General features: G+C 42.7%; 1 protein-coding gene across 1 annotated transcript; it reads left to right on the top strand.

Annotated features, from left to right (window-relative positions):
• The first annotated feature begins 41 nt into the window (after positions 1-41).
• On the top strand, positions 42-19,321 carry ccdc18 (coiled-coil domain containing 18). Its single transcript, XM_053438846.1, has 25 exons — positions 42-556; positions 1,050-1,188; positions 1,571-1,729; positions 2,071-2,177; positions 2,868-2,996; positions 4,233-4,329; positions 4,433-4,554; positions 4,664-4,952; positions 5,181-5,268; positions 5,508-5,725; positions 5,823-5,933; positions 6,492-6,623; positions 6,843-6,977; positions 7,072-7,149; positions 7,249-7,365; positions 7,461-7,628; positions 9,744-9,886; positions 10,662-10,825; positions 11,039-11,252; positions 12,354-12,453; positions 12,571-12,708; positions 15,230-15,370; positions 15,694-15,831; positions 17,065-17,487; positions 17,952-19,321. The coding sequence occupies exons 3-25, from the start codon at positions 1,601-1,603 to the stop codon at positions 18,675-18,677; spliced, it is 4,107 nt and encodes a 1,368-aa protein (XP_053294821.1). The 5' UTR covers positions 42-556; positions 1,050-1,188; positions 1,571-1,600; the 3' UTR covers positions 18,678-19,321.
• The last annotated feature ends 437 nt before the right edge of the window (positions 19,322-19,758 follow it).

The raw sequence follows: 19,758 nt of genomic DNA, 5'->3' as shown, positions 1-19,758 counted from the left end.
TCCAATCAAGAAGCTCGTTGTTAAGATGTGGGCGGAGACTAAATACAAATGGCTGTGGCTCGTTCTGTCGGTAGCTTGGAAAGATTTGTATCGCTAGAAGTTACAAACAGAGTAGTTTAACTTCAACGGAAATAAACATGAATAGCTGTGCGACGACGGAACTTATATTTATTTCAATTTATTTTGGTCGTGTCGTGTGCGGCGTTTTCTCTCAAACCAAAGATAAAGTTAAGTAGCTGGCCACCTGTTGCTGCAGCGAGCATCTTTGTTTACATATAGCTAGCCTAGCCGTTCTAGCTAACTCTGCTGCTCTCCGCTGTAGTCACTGATGGCTTGGACGTAGCGGTTCATTCATTAGTTTGTTGTCCCTGTTGTTGACTTTCCAGCGAGTCACACATGTTGTAAAATGCTGCTCGTGCGTCTCAAAGCTAACCTCGGCGGGGGGGACGAGTTGTTGGTTAGCTGGAGGGCGACATCATGCACTCAGCAGTAGTCCAACGCTCAGGAGCCAAGATGTCTTCAGTCCGAGGAATCTACTTGCACTAAAGTGTGAGAGGTAAGTCAGCTCTATGACACGCGCACAGTCTAAAGAGCATAAGTACCATGTATCCTACAGACTTAACTTACAGCCATCATGTGATGACAGTATGTTGCTGCATTTAAAGGTTCCGTGTGTAGAATGTAGCGACATATAGTGGTGAGGGTTCATGTTGCAGCCGAATCCCCCTCACCCCCCAAAACATGAGAACATCCTTCAGTTGTCATAAAAACTCAAAAGGTGCTTTACTTTGTCCAGTCTGGGCTTCTGTAAAAAAACAACATGGCAGCTTCCGTAGAGAGGACCCTCTCCTGATGTAAATATAAAGTATTCAAATATGAAAGGGCCCATTCTAGGGTAAAGAAAACCACAATTCGTACAATTTGGATGAAACGGACTCGTGAAAACATCACTACGATAAGTTTGTATTCAATTTCTGACAATAGATCCCTTTCAACAAAATTTTACACACTGACCCTTTAACACCTCTCCTCGATTTCCACCTCTTTAGCTCCTTTTACAATCAGCCAGGGCCATGAGGATCAGCAGAGTCCCGATCGCCTGACCTGATAAGAGCTGCAGTAGATACCTGATGTTCCCCTGCACATACCACTGCTTGCAGTCTTAGCCCACCTTCCTCCATCTCCAGGGTAAGAGAGTGTGCCTACCTGAGTGAAAAAAGTAAACCCTCTATCATCCTGTCTCAAACCTCTTGCTGTATATGTGTGTATGTCTAGGGAAGCGGTACAAGTCCCATCTCCCAGAAGCAAAGTACCCGAATGAAACCACATTCAAATTCATAAGATCCAGATTTTTTGGAGACCTGCCGCAAATTCCACACACTCATAAATATCGGTCCCCTTAAAATGCCTGATTTCAGATGCATAAATTATTCTCTTAGAAATCCACAAAGTCATTTCTTGCCTTAGAAAACCTGTATGCAGGATACTAAGCTAAATAAAAAAAGAAGCTGTACATCCTTCATCACAATCTCGCACCTCTCATCCTCGCCTCTGTCTTCCCTCTATCAAGTCTGCTATTGTCAGAATCAGGCCAGCAGACATGGAGTCCATTTCTTTGAGGAAGAAGGTGGGCTGTGTGCGCCAGGAGAACGCCTGCCTGTCCATGGATGAGCAGCTCATCAGTGACTTCGATGCCCTGCAGTATGAGTTGACCTCCTCCAGGTCTCAGGTATGACAGTCATCCCTATGCAGCTGATATGTGTGAGTAAAAGTGTTGCGTTCTTCTTGAACATTGTGTCTTATGCTTCATAATTGTCTGCTACAGAATAAGTAAAGCGAACTTAGTGTTCTTTGTTGTGCTTAGTGACGAAAATACAAATTTTCACATCAATCGATTCGATATAGATAACTACAATGTTAAATGTCACATTATTATTGTGCAAAGACAGATTTTTTTTTTTGCAAAAATTAAATACCAATAAGGATATTGGTCTGTTGCCTAATACTCAATATTTAAATCCTACATGTAACATGAAAATAATCCACTTTGAACACATGCTTCCTTTACAGCTCCACCTCAGAGGCTCCAGGGCTGGTGCTGAAAGCAGTGTGGCAGTCATGAGTGGACAGATCCGTCAGCTTGAAGCAGAGCTGGAGGCACAAGTCAAAGAGTTCAAGTAACCTCACGACCTGAACATGTTTATCTTCAGGTGTTTGTGTTTATGTAAAAGTTATGTGACAATTGTCTGTTTGCACCAGTGTTAATTTTGGCAGCTATTTTTGATTTAGTCTTAGTCTTTTGACGAAAATGCACATTAGTCACATTTAGTCATTTTTATCCTTCTTAGTTTTAGTCTAGTTTTAGTCGACGAAAACTAATTACATTTTAGTCTAGTCTGGGGCGCACACAGACACACACAGACACACTCAGACACACTCACTCGCCCGCTCCTGACACTTCATGACGGCCTGATAAGATGATGTTTAAATAAATTATTGTGACTTAGTCAACCACCAACATTTTCGTCTCGTCTCGTCTCGTCAACGAAAGTTAAAACAGATTTAGTCATAGTTTTTATTTTCAAAGAATCGTTTTCGTTACGTCTCCGTCTCGTCTTCGTCATGGAAAAAAGATCGTTAACGAATATTTTTCGTCATCGTTTTCGTCAACGAAATTAACACTGGTTTCCACTGGATATTGAATATATGTCAATATCATGCAGTGTGCTATGGGGTTCGTGCAGTTATGCATATTGTTTTGTAGACAAAACTCCTCTGCTCCTGGTCATTTAAAAAAACTATAACACTAACCTGTAGTTGAACCTGGCATAATAATCCAACAACTTCTCCTTGTCTGTGTTCCCCAGAGCTGCAGAGCTGAGAGCGGAGTGTAGCCAGGAAGCAGCAGCACACAATGACATTGTGTTGGCAGGTCTCACTGAGGAGCTGAGTGCATTCAGAGAAGAACTGGACAACAAGACAGCGCTAGGAAAACGGTGATGCTTTTATCTACATCGAAAACCGTTCACCTTATTGTCTTTATGCTTGGAATTTGTATTAATGAGGGTCCAAGGAAGTGCCGTGCCGAATCTGGACACGCAATACATTTAATATTTTTTTAACTTTTAAATAAACAGATCACCAGAGCTCTGTAGCAGCTCCGGCTGGGACTGATCAAAGTATGTGACGTTGTTGATCATGACAGCAGCAACAACAACTGATTCTCCAGTTAAGCCTACCAAGTCAAGCGTGACCAAACTTTGAATAAACCGGTGAACAGCACTTTGTGCAGCAGTGGTCGTGCAGCCTCAGGGTTCTGAGTCCTGCAGCCGATACTTTCCACAGCTCATTTTCTGCTGATCACTTTTACAATTTCAGAAAGAAAGCTGCAACCAGCATCACCACGGTTCAAGCAAACAGCCCATACCAAACAGGCAGTTTTAGAATGGCCACTATACTAGTTCATCCAGTTACATTAGACACTAGAGCTCTACCAATACAATGATTAGGGTTAGGGTTAAATGATCGGTTAAATGATCGGTTATAATATCTATCATTTGTATATGTATTGGGGTTATAGTGGTTTATAATAAAGCGTGAGATATAAAGATTACATTTCTCTGTCATAAAGGTTTTATAATGACCAGTTAGGATTGATTGCCAAATTAGTACAAAATATTTTTGTACAGGATTAACTGTTATACTTACGGAACGCATTTCCAAGGAATCCTAGGTTGATTGTATCCGACTTTTTTTTACTCTATTATCGATTGTGGCATCGGCCCCCCCCCCCCCCCCATAATCGGTTTGGACAAGGCTCAGCCTGTTTATCAGAAAACTCCAACCACACATCAGACAAGCTTCTTCTGTTGATAGTTTCAAGAAACAACCTAAGACCTATTTCTACAAACTTGCTTTTCATTAATTTTATCTTTTTAATTTGTATTTTTTTCCCTAGGTCTTTGTTTTATTGCTAACATGTTCTTATTGATTTCAATGTTAATCAATTTGAACTGCATCAAATGTATGAAAGAATAATACATTTATTATTATTGTTATTATTATTATTGTAGTATACAGTACAGGTTACATGTCATTACAGTTACATGGGTACAGCATGAACACTGTGTGATACTTGACTTGGGCCTTGTGCTGAAATGTAATCATGTTTTCTTTACTTTCACATTATGATGAAGTTATTGCTGTAGATCTAACGGTATATTCTGTTACAGAGCTGAGCAACAAAGGAACCAAGCACTTGAAAATGCAGAGAAACTCAAAGAAGCTTTCAAAGAATACAAAGCCACCATTTCCATTAAACTTAAGAGGGTACATTTTTGTAATATTAATAACTTTCTGCTCAATTAGTAAAATATTTGTTTAAATTAAAGTTTTTTTGGTTGCATGTTGATGATCAAAATATCTTTTGAAGGTGATGGAGAGCGAGAGCAAACTCAAAGAGAGCCTTATTGAGTGTGACAGAGAGAAAGAAGAGGTGGAGGTGAAGTGCGCTGTGCTGCAGAGAGAAAAGGCAGAACAGGGCCGAGCCACCAGGTACAACATCTACACCGATTGTTTTGAATAGTTGTTACTTTGTCGTTGTTTTCTCAAACGTTTGCATGTGTAAAGTTTCGTATTCAATCCTTCACGTTCTGCTTAACAGCCAGCTGAAGGAGGAGTTGAGGGAGGCTAAGTGTTTGGCTGTTGAGCGCTCAGACCTCCTGACTCAGCTGGAGGAGGCCAGACGACGCGCCTCAATCCTGGATCGTCAGCTTGCAGAGCAGGCAGCGGGATGCAGGGAGCAGGCCTCTCTGCTCAGGGAGCTGCAAGAGCTGCGGGCTCTGACCCAGAGCCAGGAGCAGCGGGTGGCTCAGAGCCACAGAGAGGCTCAGCAGAGGCAGGCCGAGCTCTCGAGTCTGGAGGCTGCACTCGCCCTGCTACATCTACGAGAGGTGGAGAAACATAGCTGGACACATTAACATTGTCTTCTGGGTTCTCATGTCACCTGATTTTATTATTGCGTTTGACCCAATGAATTATTAAAACATTAGTATATTTGTTTTCCCAAACCTGTTTTTTGCCCAACTTTCACTGTCCTTAAAAAGTGGACATGTTTATCACTGACTCCGTGCAGCAGATGATGTGTTTACTGTTGTCAAATGTCCTTTTTTCAATTTCAGGGCGTTGTGGGAGCACTTTGTGCCAAGCCCTGCATGTTGCCCCCAGTGGACTATTCAGGAGCTGTACACCTGCTCAAGTTAAAGCCAGGTAACGCAGATCTTGTATTAATCACCGATCAGGCACATTAAACATACTTTGTTTTAATGCAGCTGCAGATCAGTGTATCTCTAGCCTGTTTTGTGATTTAATGTGGTACTTTATATTTCGAATGATCTGCTTCTCTGTGTATATGCCTGTTATCAGAGGTTCAAGGTCTCCTAAATCTTCTTTCCAAAAAGTTAAATTCTATTTTGATTATTCTTTCCCCGTCTCTCCGTCCCCTGCAGGTGAAGGTTACCAGCAGCTGTTGCGGGTGATTCAGTCGTCAGAGTTCGAGCGAACTAAACAGAGCGGCCTGGTCGAGCGGCTGCAGGATCGTCTGAGCAGAGCCCAGGAGGAGATCACCTCCCTGCAGAGCTCCATGGCCCAGAGAGCCTCCCACTACCAGAGCCTCCACACAGAGCTGCTGGACAAAGTCAGCCAGGCCACTGACACAGAGAAAGAGGTAACATTAATTTTTTCCAAGAGAGAGGTAATCATTGGTTTCTTCCAGGTTGTTGTTCACAGCAGCCTTTTATTCTTCTGTCTCTGTTTCACCTCAGCTGAAGAGAAAATGTGCCCGTGTGGCTGCGCTGGAGAAACAGCTACAGGAGAAAACTTCAGCTTACAGTCAGGCTGCACTGAAAAACACAGAACTGGAGAATCAGCTACTGGTACAACACACACACATGCACACACTCACCTGATGTATGTGAAACTGGAAGCAGACAAATGTCTCACGATGAAAAAGATGTACTGTACATGAAGAAGACATTGATGAAAATGTCAACTTGAAATGAGGACGAGATTCAATATATTTTGGTGATAAGGGACAATGCTAGTGTTTTCACTGCGGAATTTATATTTTATGTCCTGCCTCTTGCATCCTGTACCCAGGCTGCATTACTCACCTGAATGTTCTCGAGATTTTCCTGTTGTTCTGAACATCTCTGACTCAGACAATCTCCTGCTGTGTTTCCTCGTACGTGAAAGGAAAACTCCAGAGAATGTCCGGACCCAATTGTCTGGAAATTTGACAGAGTTCATATCTAGAAAAATTTCTGAAAACATCAACTTTTCAATTTGTCTCCCAGTACAAATGGTATATTTAGCCACACTTCACCACCTCTTCTGACATGAGTATTTGTGTATTACGAATATATATCAGTGTAAATCAGTTGACACTGTTGTGGCATGCCTTTTCTTTTTCACCTTCCTTTATCTAAATACAGGAGAAGACCAACTCTGTCCAACACTACCAGACACTGATGACCAAAAAGCAAAGAGAGTATCAACAGTCTTTGGACAAGTGTAAAAGATCACAGTCTCAACAAGGCACGGAGCAACAGCACAGAATAGAAATGGTGATCTACAGTTTCTTTCTGCCACACCACCATGGTTACTCTTCAGTTCATTACATTCTATATAATTCTGATAGAATCAAATATGATTTAAAGTTAATGTGAAGTTGTGCTCTGACCTGCTAAAACAATACTGACCGTGATCCTGCTCTAAAAAATGCAGCAAAACATAAAGATTCATATTTTTTCCTTTTATGTAACAGTAATTTCTCTCCCCTGCAGTTCCAGTTATCTGTAGAAGAGGCTCAGTCTCGCCTGTTAGAAATGGAGCAGGAGCTTTGTTTATGCCAGAGGGAAAGAGACGAGGCTCAGAAAGCTGCTCTGTCGCTGCAGACCACCGTGGAACAGCTTACACAAGTAATGACACCATATGTACAGCGTCTGTCGGTTATCCCAGGTATAGACTGTGCTGTTTCACACATCTACAATTTGATCTTGATCTTGATTTCAGGAGAAGCAGGTTGAAGTCAGAAACAATGAAGAGCTGTTGCAAAGTTTCAAAGAGCACGCAGCTCAGTCCTCCACCGAGGTTTGTGAGAACTGATTGCTATAGACAAACAGAAATGACCTAATATGACCTTTACAAAAACAAATATTCCACCATCCATGACTTGTGTTGTTACATCAGGTGAGTGAGCTACAGTCGTCTCTGTCAGCGTGCAGAGAAGAACTGGCCTCATACCTGCAGAAGATGGACAACGTAAAGATGAACTACGGGAATGAGCTGCAAAAGAGCAACGACAAGGTACTGAATTACAAACTTTTCATGAAGAAATATTATTCAGTTAATGCCTACTGGTCTTGCAAGGCTAATATTCTCTCCTGTTCCTCCCTCGTCAGGTGTCGTCTCTGCAGGAGCGGCTCCACAGCACCAGCCTGGAGTGTCAGAGATCCAGCGAGCAGAACCTGCAGCTGCAGCTTTCTCTCCAGCAGCAGCAGACCATGTTGACTGAGGGCACCGCCCACATCTCTGACCTGGAGGACAGCCAGTGCCAGCTGCAGAGACAAGTAGGAGACTCGTAACTCTTATCAAATGCCAGAGCAACTTGAAAATGCACATCTTTGGAGTAATTTGGAGTATTTAACCTCCGCCAAGAAAATTGTGTTTTCAGCCCCCTCTCTGTTTGTTGGTCGGTTGGTTTGTTTGTAAACAAGATAACACAAAAACAAGTAAATAGATTAAAACAAAACTTGGCATTAGGATGTGTTATGGGTACCTCATGTACCCTTTAAATTTTGGTGCAGCTCCACATCACACATCATCGGAGAGGCGGTGGACTAGTGGCAGAAACTTGGTCTAAGGGCAGAAAAGGTCTCTGGTTCGTCTCTGGTTCAACTCCACGGAGAAACAACAAAAAGACGAACCTGGATTGATCTGTCCAAAAATCCAAGAGGATTTTCCCTACCCTGTCTAGTGCCCCTGAGCAAGGCACCTTACTCCCCCAACATCTGCTCCCCGTGCGCTGTACATGGTCGCTCACTGCTCTGTGTCGCTCACTCATGTTCGCTCACTGCTCTGTGTGTCCTTCACCAGATGGGTTAAAAGCATAGGTTAAATTTTCCTACCTGCATGAGTGTGCCTGTGCATGTCTGTGCATGTGTTTGGGACAAATAAATGTATCTTAATCTTAATCTTAAGGAGAGTGTGGCACATTTAGGGAAGTGATATCAATGAGTATGTGAAATTTGGTGCAGCTTGTTTGAATTTAAGGGGGCTGTTGGGCTAATATGAGCTGCAGGGCCTCTCTCCAGGCCCCTTGAGGGTCCCGGCTCCAGGGAAGATACCTGCTTTTCCTGTCTTGGTTTGGAGAGTCTGTGTCTGTTTGTCTCACAGTATGACCCGTCGAGCAGCTGTGCAGCACTCTCCCTTTTATAATCTACATAATTCATTATTTTCAGGCCAAATAGGTCGGATTATGAAATCTTGAAAAATACACTTCTATGAACCACTTTACTAGCAACTTCCTTTGCTCTTAAGATCAATTCTTCACGTCATGGGTTTTGGAAGATGACAATCTTTCTTAGAAATTCAACTTCTCAGCTGAAGATTCTTGCTGCTACAAATATCCTTTTATATCACATCTGAAAAAGTGATCTATTGGATTCAACTCATTATAATTTTCATGAAAACAGTCAACTTGCTCTATGACATGGTGCATTGTCATGGAAGAAATGTTGGATGTATCCATTAGAGGATGTTAAACTGTGGCCATGAAGAGCGGTTCAGCAGTAATTCTCAGACAGGCTGTGGTATTTAGACGATGGTTGATCAGTATTAATGGGACCAGTGGTGACCAAGAAAACTTTACAGCAGCCTGAGCTGTTGACACGAGACAGGTTTGCACCATATATTCATCCAATTAATGCCAAAGTCTGATATGACCATCACATTTATTATCAGTCCAGTGTTGGTGAACCGGAGTTTACTACAGCCTCAGATCTCTGAACCTGGCAGAACAGAAGTGGAACTAGACGTTTGCTGTTGTAGTCCATCCAACTCAAGTGTTTGAGTAGCTCCTTGTCTGCTCACCATAGTTGTAATGAGGTGGTTATCTGAGTAACCGTAGTCAGCTTTAACCTGCCCATTCCCCCCTTCACATCTTCCTTCAACAAGGCTTCTCCATCCGGATTACTGCCGCTCACTGGATGGGTTTTGCTTTTCTCACCATTGATAGTAAACTCAAGGGTTTTCTGTTTGTGAAAATACCAGGAAAATATGAATCACACATATTTGCAACACTACTGCTACACCCTGTCACAGAAAGAAATGTATGGTTAATCTGTAGTGTTGCTTAAGGGAAACAGCTTTTTGAGCTTGTGATTTTATTAATAGCTCAGAGCATTTTGCTGCTGGTTGTACTTTCTGTCCCTCATAACAAACAGATCACAATGATCCTCATTCAGTGAGTAGAGCTGCATGGGGACAGTTAGATGGAGCCTCCGACTTTACATGATCTTTTTAACAGTCAAGAAAAATTGAAGGTCACCAGGGATTAAATAGTTTTGAGTGGATTTATTTTTCCACCTTGATTTGGTTTTATATTCACGTGCAGGAAATTATATCCAGTTTCTTTTCATTAATGGGAAAAATAGTTTGATCCAAATGTGTGTGTGTGTGCGCAGGTGTCCAGTCTGGAGCAGCAGCTGGAGCGAGCACGGGCTTCTCTGCAGGAGGAGGCGAGGGCCAGAAAGCAGGAAGCCCAGGAGAGAGAGAAGGACCTGCAGCTGATGAACCAGCAGAACACTCAGCTGTCTGAGTCCGTCACGTAAGGCCACCTGCACACACAGCTCAGTTTGAACTCTGAGCGACAAATCAGGGGTGATGGAAATTGGATTTCTGTGACTGTTACTGAAGATTTTCTGTCAGATGATTCTTTTTGGCTTTTAACCCAATCAGACCAACTATTATCACATTTCAAACAGTACTTCCTGCATTGCAGTGCAGCTTTTTGTTTTTGATTACTTTAAAGCTTTCCCCAAGTTGTAAAAATAAGTGCAGTTTTCTATTATGTCATGTTGTGGCTATTTCTTACTATTTGTATGAGGCTTTTGTTTTTCTAACTGTCCTTCAGGACCTGCATCAACACTGCCAGTCAGTCATATGATTACACCACAGCCTATCTGTCCCCAGGCATGAGGCAGCCCTCCCCTGCCCATGAATATGTATAAATAAACCAGGATTTCTCTTGTTGGAGACAGAGACAATCCTGAGAGGCTTGGAGTAATTTCAGTCTGCAGAGCTGCTGGATACCTTCTTCTTCGTGAAGTTCTTATCTGCTCCAGAGGAATAAGAATGCCAGTTGTGTGAATGTTCAGCCAAAAGGCTCTTTGTTTGGCTTCGATTAGCATCTTGGATAGTTAAAGGTGTTTCTTTTTAAGTTCAACGATGGGAGCAGGGCTCACGTTGAGGTGCGAACCTGGACTGAAATACCGGTGCGGGGCTTTACATAATGCATGCGTCCTACACGTTGGATTTTTACAAGCTTTTTCGATTTATAAAAATTTTACTGAATATGGTTGTATTTGTTTTTCTCTTTGTAGCCATTTAACATCAGAGAAAGTTAAGTGTCAAGGGAGTTTGGTGTCTAAAGACTCTGAGCTGCAGCGTCTGAGGAAGGATGTTACCGTCCAGACGCTTCAGATCAGCCGCATGGAGGAGAGCCTGCTGCAGACCAAGAACAAACTCGCCAGCAAGAACGATCTGGGTATGACATGTTTTTTTCTGAAAACAGCACATTGTAGGAGGTTTAAGTGTTATTTATTTATATTTGTCTTTGCAGAGCAGAGACAGTTGCAATCAGAACAGAAACCTCCCTGTACTGAATTATCCTTAAATTCTCAAGAGTTCTTTTACATTTACAACTTATCCATTGCTTTTAAGTCTTATCATAGTCTTGCTTCCTTCTCTCCCATGGCAGTTGTCGATCTTGAGGAGAAGCTCCATCGATACGAGGCAGACCAGCTCAACTCTGTGCAGCGGGCCCGGATGCTGGAGGGGCAGCTGCAGGCGGTGCGGGGGGAGCTGGCCGATACGCTGGAGCAGCTACTGAAACTCAAGGACATTCTGCAGATAACACAGAGCATTGCAGATGAGCGGCAGGCGTCAGTGGAGAAACTGACCGTCCAGCTTAGGTGAGGATATGCCCTCATGGGAAATATTTTTCTGCACACGGGGGGGCAAAAAGGGACAAGGGACGACTCCGACGCGGAGAGGACGTTCACGTGCTGCTGCACAGATGAGATCCTGAGCTGTGGCAAATCATCTGTGTTCCAAATTATAAGGTTTTCTGTCTCACAAAAACACAGAAAGACACATGCATGATCAACACTGAGCCTGAGTATCAGGCTCAGTGTTGATCATGCATGTGTTGATCATGCATGTGTCAGCGAGCCTGATACTGTTCCTGTGTCCCAATCACAGACTCACACTTTGGTGACTGTATATCATCTTTGTCAGATGATACAATGACATTTTTGTACTTAAACTGAGGAAATCCTTTGCTGTTTTGATGTTTTGATGTTAATTTCTTTTGATTATTGTGAAGTCTTTTGATCTAACTTGTGCCATGTGTCATGTCATTTGCTGTGAAGGATTTTTGATACGTGCTGTGGTTTGTGATGTAAAGTTTTCTATTTGAAACTGACACTGAAATATAAAAAATCTGTGTACATTTTTCTCACATACACTGTGAAGCACAATGTGCAGCTACGGTACAACAAGCACTCAAGTCGCTGTACACGTCACGGAGAGCTTTTAATTTACTTGACATAATTTCATTGATTAATCATGGCCACCAAGTCCTGTTACAGTTTCTCCGTGGTGTCACTGTCCTCCAGAGCATAATGAACACATGGTCGAGAGATGTAGATGCTTCACACAGGAAATACTCTTTAAAGAAACATGGCTCTTTCAATCAGAGCTGTCGTGATCTAGTTTGTAGTCACAAGCCCCCTACAAAAAAGGCACTGAAAGGTGTTCTACTCCACACATGTTCATGGCCTGAATGCTACAAAATCTAAACACTGTCCTAAATTAAGGTTGATTCAAATTCTCAAACAATAAAGTCCTCCAGAAAGTGCTGAAGTCACGATTCCTCTATTTGGCCCAGTTTCTTTGACACTCTGCAAGTGGTCCCTGTGCTGTTTCTTCAGATTGGTTTACATAAATATTAATTATATAGATTTCTGGCAAACTGTTAAAATACGTGTGTGTATGTTTGTGTGGCTTCACAGTGACACCCAGAGGGAGTTGGAAGTGAGAACGCATGAGGTCTTAGACATGGACAATGCACTGAAGGAGAGACAGGGGGAGCTCCAACAGAGAGCACAGCTGGTACAACTCTCACGCAAGCAAACATATTTTATTATTCTTTTATTTGTTTTAATCCTCACTGTGTCTTTTTAAACAATCTTTTTTTTCAAAACCCGGCCGTGCTGTCGATGTGCTCAGCTGGGTCAGCTGGACGTGGCGATCAGAGAGCACAAGCAGGAGCTGGAGAGGAAGGTGGAGTCTCTGCAGAGGAGCCTCGAGGCCAGAGAGCGAGAGCTGAGAGAAGCACAGAGGGAGCTCACAGACAGAAACATACAGGTCAGGAGAAGAAGACGTGTCACTAAGACACAAGTCAGCCTGAATAGATACTTGTGACAATGTTTTTGTTTGACCGCCACAATTTTTTTGAAGCTCAGAGAACAGCAAGAGAGGGAGGGAACAATATTATTTTATTATTGTATTATCTGTAATGCTATTTTATGGGCTGTTCTAAACTGTGCAGTCGAGAACAATCACAGAGAAGAACGTACCAACAACACAGAGGTCTGTCATAAATGTTTACACCCTAGTTACAGATAGCAGCGTTATTATTACAGCTGTAAAATTGTTCATAATTAATTCTGTTTCAGAATCGTTTTTATTCCCAAGTAACTTACAAGGAATCTACTTGTTTAGTGCTTAACAAACATATTACACATAAATATTGGGTGAAAGATGAAGCAAGTGAGGACTGTACAAAGATAAAGGCAGGAGCCTAAAGTACAAGAGCAATAAGTGGGGAAAAAACTATTTAGAATTTGGATAAATATATATATACAGTGCCTTGCATAAGTATTCACCCCCTTTGGACTTTTCTACATTTTGTCATGGTATAACCACAGATTAAAATTTATTTCATCGTGAGTTTATGTAATGGACCAACACAAAATAGTGCATCATGTGGAAGTGGGGGGAAATATTACATGGATTTCACAATTATTTACAAATAAAAATCTGAAAAGTGTTGAGTGCATATGTATTCACCCCCTTTACTGTGAAACCCCTAACAAAGATCTGGTGCGACCAATTGCATTCACAAGTCACATTTGCAAGTCACATAATTAGTAAATAGGGTCCACCTGTCTGCAATTTAATCTCAGTATAAATACACCTGTTCTGTGACGGACTCAGAGTTTGTTGGAGATCATTACTGAACAAACAGCATCATGAAGACCAAGGAGCTCACCAAACAGGTCAGGGATAAAGTTGTGGAGAAATATGAAGCAGGGTTAGGTTATAAAAAAATATCCAGAGCTTTGAACATCTCTCTGAGCACCATAAAATCCATCATATGAAAATGGAAAGAATATGGCACAACCGCAAACCTACCAAGAGGAGGCCGTCCACCCAAACTGAAGAGTCGGACAAGGAGAAAATTAATCAGAGAAGCAACCAGGAGGCCCATGGTTACTCTGGAGGAGTTGCAGAGATCCACAGCTGAGGTGGGAGAATCTGTCCACAGGACAACTATTAGTCGTCTACTCCACAAATCTGGCCTTTATGGAAGAGTGGCAAGAAGAAAGCCATTGTTGAAAGGGATCCATAAAAAATCCCGTTTGGAGTTTGCCAGAAGCCATGTGGGAGACACAGCAAACATGTGGAAGAAGGTGCTCTGGTCAGATGAGACCAAAATTGAACTTTTTGGCCTCAATGCAAAACGCTATGTGTGGCGAAAACCCAACACTGCCCATCACCCTGAGCACACCATCCAAAACAGTGAAACATGGTGGTGGTAGCATCATGCTGTGGGGATGCTTCTCTTCAGCAGGTACAGGGAAACTGGTCAGAATAGAGGGAAAGATGGATGGAGCCAAATACAGGGAAATCCTTGAAGAAATTCTGATGCAGTCTGCAAAAGACTTGAGACTGGGGCGGAGGTTCATCTTCCAGCAGGACAATGACCCTAAACATACAGCCAGAGCTACAAAGGAATGGTTTGGATTAAAGAATGTTAATGTCTTAAAATGGCCCAGTCAAAGCCCAGACCTCAATCCAATAGAGAATCTATGGCAAGACTTGAAGATTGCGGTTCACAGACGGTCTCAATCCAATCTGACTGAGCTTCATCTTTTTTGCCAAGAAGAATGGACAAACCTTTCCATCTCTAGATGTGCAAAGCTGGTAGAGACATACCCCAAAAGACTTGCAGCTGTAATTGCAGCGAAAGGGGGTTCTACCAAGTATTGACACAGGGGGGTGAATACTTATGCACCCAACAGATGTCAACTTTTTTGTTCTCATTATTGTTTGTGTCACAATAAAATTTATTTTGCACCTCCAAAGTACTATGCATGTTTTGTTGATCAAACAGGAAAAAGTTTATTTAAGTCTATTTGAATTCCAGTTAGTAACAGTACATAATGGGAAAAAGTCCAAGGGGGGTGAATACTTATGCAAGGCACTGTATATACGATAAATATGTACCATATGAACATATTTGCAAAATAATGCAGATTTTTAACAAATAAATAAGCATTTTTAATGTCATAGGGATTTATTTGCGAACAAAAATTAAATGAATGCAAAAATTTAAACCATTTTGGTTACTATCAGCTGGAACATAAGAACTGATGACCTTATATGAAACCCTGATCAAACACTGTCAGTTAATCCGTGATGATACAAAGGGCTTAAGAATGTTTGCACACTTTATGGTTGCATTTATTTGGTCTTCATATCTTAATAGCACTGATGTAGTCATCTGTTGTCATAACCTTTTTCAAACCAACACAGAGAGGTACAAAGATTTTGTTCCGAAATGGTTTTAGAATTAATAAATGGTGTGTGTGTGTGTTGTTAGGATTCCCAGGCGCTCGACCAGCAGCTGCGTGTGTGTCAACAGAAACTTCAGACTTTGCTACAAGATCTTGAAGAAACTCGACTTCACTGTGACTCTTTGACCAGAGAACTGGACGCCAGCAAGCTGCAGAACGAGGAGAGGGTAAAGCGAAAGTTCATGAAATGTTATCCCTCATATTGACGGTTTATTATAACAGAAGTGATACTCGATGATTCATGTTTTTTTCCACTTGATTGTTACCTACTAACCTAATGTCTACGTTTTGTCTCAGAGGTGACGCCTGTCGCAAAAAAAGAACATTTGATCTTGAAATGTTGTCTGTTATGAAATATTATGATGTATTTGAAGATACTACTACATTTTATTGTTTTTTTTTTGCTAATAAGGGGAAATTAGAGAACGTATGGCATGTTAAAATGCATGCACAACTCTCTTTTCACTGAATATGTCTGTATTTTGCGCAGGAGGTCCGGCTGTGTGGGGTGGAGGAGGAGCTGGCTCTGAAGGAGGCCCACTGGCTTCAGGCGGAGGCCAGGCTGCAGAGCACAGTTGCCTCTTTAGAGCAGGAGCAGGAGTTGGAGAGGGCGCAGCACAGCAAGGAGGTACATACCGATTCTGTAACTTGCTCACTGGCCATGTCTGTTACAGTAGACATAAAACTTGTTTGGTTCATTTTTGTACATCAGTGTTAGTGCCCACATCCCCAGTTATCAATACTTAGTCTGACCGAAATGTTTTCCTGCTGATGGTCAAATCTAACGTGACAGATCTCACTCGGTTAACGCTGCGCAGACACTGAGCCAACACCTGTACGTTCTTGTTAAGCATCCAGTGTTATTAATAACATGTGGTTGTCACAAGTTTATTACCTGGTAAAAAGTTTTCCCCACTATGACAGCCTTAATACAGAGCTTGTCCTCCAAGTTATGTACTGAATGAATCTGTTATGACATCTCAATGGTCACGTTGTAGTCTGGAAGAGACTGACACTTAGAGCTGCTCTGTGCGACTTGTCTCTTGGCTAAACCTTCGATCAGATCTATGACGTCAGCGATAAGGTTGTGTTAGCAGAACCAGAATCAGCTTTATTGGCGAAGTACGCGCACACATACGAGGAAGTTGACTCAATTTACGTTGCTCTGCAGTACAGAAATGGACAAATAAACAGAAAGGCAACCACAGCAAAGCAGAACAAGGTTAAGCAAACATTAACTACAATGTACAAGTATGAATATACTGTAAATGTATATTCAAAAGTATGTATATAGGAACATAAAACACAACAACAACAATGAAATGGAGAAATATTGCAATGATGCAGAGATGCTAGAATAAATATAGAAAGATTGTTACAGGATACTTTATAGACATGAGGTAGATGGAATATTTATGTATCAGATTATTGCACACAGGTTGTTCCTGACACTGTGTGACTGATTAAGTGTTCATCAGAGCTTTTACACCATCACACTGACAATATGATAATGACAATGAATCTGCCTCTTTGCTCAACACTTTTCTTCCCTCTTTTTCGCTCATATCTGTTTTTGTCTGATTCAATTTCCTCTTTTTCCCTTTCTACACCGACAGCACCGTGTGAGTTCCTTATTTCGTCCATCCTTAGTTTCTCTTGTTCTGACGTCATTTCTCAGTTTCTCCTCATATGGTTGATGGTGATTTTTTATTTTTTTACTTCAATTTCCTGCTGCAACCTGCTCCCCTGGCTCCATCAGGGAATTACTCAACTGGTGTTGTTTTAACCTGGTTTTGACGAAGCCAGCCTGTAGAAAAGCAAATTTGCCTCATCAGTCTTTCTTCCCTCCCTCCCTCCTCAGCTGGAGTCCCTGCAGCAGACTCGAGGTCAGCTCCTCAAAGTGTCAGAGCAGATGTCCTCCACCTTGCGCTCCTCCCAAGAGCAACTCGCCGCTAAGCTTCACCAGAGCCAGACCCAGCTCGACCAAACCAAAGCTCTGCTGGACCAGACCAAGGCGGAGTCGGAACGAACCCAGAACCAAGCCAGCCGTCTTCAAACACAGTTGAACCAGAGCCAGAGCCAGCTCCTTCAGAACAAAGCCCTGATGGAGCAAAGCAGGATTCTGTACGAGCAGAGCAGAACCCAGAACAGCGACCTCCGTGCTCAGCTGGAGATGGTCAGCACGCAGTTAAATCAGACCAGAGTCCAGGCTGCGCAGCTCCAGGCTCGGCTGCAGGCCTGTGAGGAGTCCGTGGAGACCTCCAATGAGTCCATGCTCATCAAGGTACACCTTTTAGAAGTTAATAAAAATAATCAAATTGTATTTTAGTATGTTATCAAACGCCGTTTTAAGAAATGAACAGCGCAGTAGGAGGTTCTCCGCTCAGACACGTTCACAACAACACAGAAAGCTTTCAGGTGAGGGGGGCGGAGCAGGCGGAGGCAGGACTTTCGCTTTTTTTTTTTTTTGCATCTGCCGTGTTTTCCAAACATGTGGGTGTCACTTGCAGAATCTTGCGGAGGATTTCCGGCTGTTTTCTCTCTTGGGCTCATTTCGGACATTATCCAGAGTTTTAACCAAGAGCCCCTTGGCAGGAGAAACTCCGGATGAAGTCCAGAGTCTCTCACTGAGACATTTACATTCTTACAGACAGCCCCTCCAGAGAATGTCAGGAAAATATTCAGAGTTCAAAGCGTGTCTGAAAGCAGCTATTTTCAGCTAACGTTTATTTTCTCGTCTCCCTGCAGGAATCTGAGGTGACCCGTCTCCAAGCCAGGATCTCCAGTTTGGAGCGAGCTGCCGACAGACAGAACCTTTACAATCACACACTGTCTGTACCAGCTCTGCACAGATTCCCACAATCACAGGAACGCTCCTCCTCGGCTCACTCGCCCCCTGAGAAGACAACCCTTACTCTTACACGTTCTCAGTCAACTTCTCTCCGCTCCCCAACACACACGCAAAGTTGCTCATCACCCCCCGCTCACACATACCTTCAGCCCACCTCAGCCTCTCACCTGTCTGAAACTCATGATTGGCTACAGAGCAGTAGCATTGACTCTTCCCTGGATCTCCCCTTGAGCCTGAAGGCAACACTGAGGGAGGCGTTGAGCAAGCAGCCGTGGGAGGCCTCCTCCTCCTCCTCCTCTGTCTCCCCCTTCCCGAGCGAAGAGAGCCACAGCTGGCAGGGCCTCAGCACCGTGGACGCCACAGTGTCCTCCGACCTCTCCTTCAACCCCCTCACATACATGGTGGACAAACCAGACGGTGGAAGCACTGAAGTGGAGGCTGCCTCTCTACAGGAGGGAGACAGTGAGCGGTCGGATGAGTCGAGGAGGGAGTCGGTGTGCACGCTCGTTGGTGAGGCGGATGAGGAGGTGGATATGAGTTCACTGACTGGGATGCTGAGGTTTGTGAATCAGACGTTAGCCAAGCAGGAAGACCCTTCGTTATGGAGCTCCTCAGGGATATAACCGACCTGACACACACACACACACACACACACACACACACACACACACACACACACACACACGTAAAAACACCACTCCTTTCTCATAAGAGTCTGTTAATCAATCAATCAATCGATCAAGCTCTGGATTTCTATGACCTTTTTCAAACATCTGCTTTTGAAAGTCTGTGTCTCACCAAAAAACTATTTGTAAGAGATCCAATGCCTTAAAGAAGCATATAAAGTTTGTTATTGCCCCTTTGAAATATTTTTCTATAACGTTAAATATTCGTAGCTGCATAATAAACACCGATTGGTGTTCACAAAAACATCAGTACATTTAGACCCACTGACTTCAAATCAGTATCAAGATAAAAAGATAAAAGTTGAAACAACAAAAACTATTCTGGACTCAATCACTCGTCCTGGAGGCATGGTGCTGTGTTGCCATGGAGATGTCAGGGCCGAGGAACTCTGTTTACATTGTTTTTATCCTTGTGTGTCTATAAATGTTGCTACATTCCTTTACATTCCTCAAAACTAAATCATTTCCTGTGATGTCATATAAATGTAGAAGTTGCATTTTGCATGTCTTTTTCTTCCCAATATTTATATATTTTGTACACACTTTTAAATAAGCTAAATGAATAAAGTGTTTTTTTATAAGTACTTCTCCTTCTCTTCATTGTTTAATGTTTTTTTTCCATCCACCACTGATTTGTATTTACTCTCCAGAGAAACATGAGGCCTTGTTTTCAATAACATTCGTTTGGATGTTCCCATCCTGCTGGTGGCTGTGGGGTCGTGTTACCAGAGCAACCGGCAGCTTCCTGTCCAGGAGAGGAATATATGAATCAGGAAGAGGAGGAGGGGGGGTGGTCAGGCTCCAGCTGGTTCAATTGGATTTGGTGCTCTGCTTCTCACATGATTACATAACAAGAAATGTTTGGTCTGCTGGGAAGTTCAGTTTTCCTCCCGTCAGCTCTTTTTAGTCAGTACATTAAGTGATAGTGAAACAAATATTAAACTGTTCTATTAATATTGAGTATCTTTCCCACATCATTTTAAAACTTTCCCCTTCTCTAGAGCCTTGCTGCTGACGA

The sequence above is a fragment of the Pleuronectes platessa genome, chromosome 13 (assembly GCF_947347685.1).
Source record: "Pleuronectes platessa chromosome 13, fPlePla1.1, whole genome shotgun sequence".
Taxonomy (NCBI): domain Eukaryota; kingdom Metazoa; phylum Chordata; class Actinopteri; order Pleuronectiformes; family Pleuronectidae; genus Pleuronectes; species Pleuronectes platessa.
This window is presented reverse-complemented; position numbering and strand designations above follow the sequence as displayed.

Coding starts and splice junctions, on each gene's coding strand:
- ccdc18 (XM_053438846.1), top strand. CDS start 1,601: ATGGAGTCCATTTCTTTGAGGAAGAAGGTGGGCTGTGTGCGCCAGGAG. Junction 5,934..6,491: donor AACTGGAGAATCAGCTACTG/GTACAACACACA, acceptor ATCTAAATACAG/GAGAAGACCAACTCTGTCCA. Junction 7,366..7,460: donor TGCAAAAGAGCAACGACAAG/GTACTGAATTAC, acceptor CTCCCTCGTCAG/GTGTCGTCTCTGCAGGAGCG.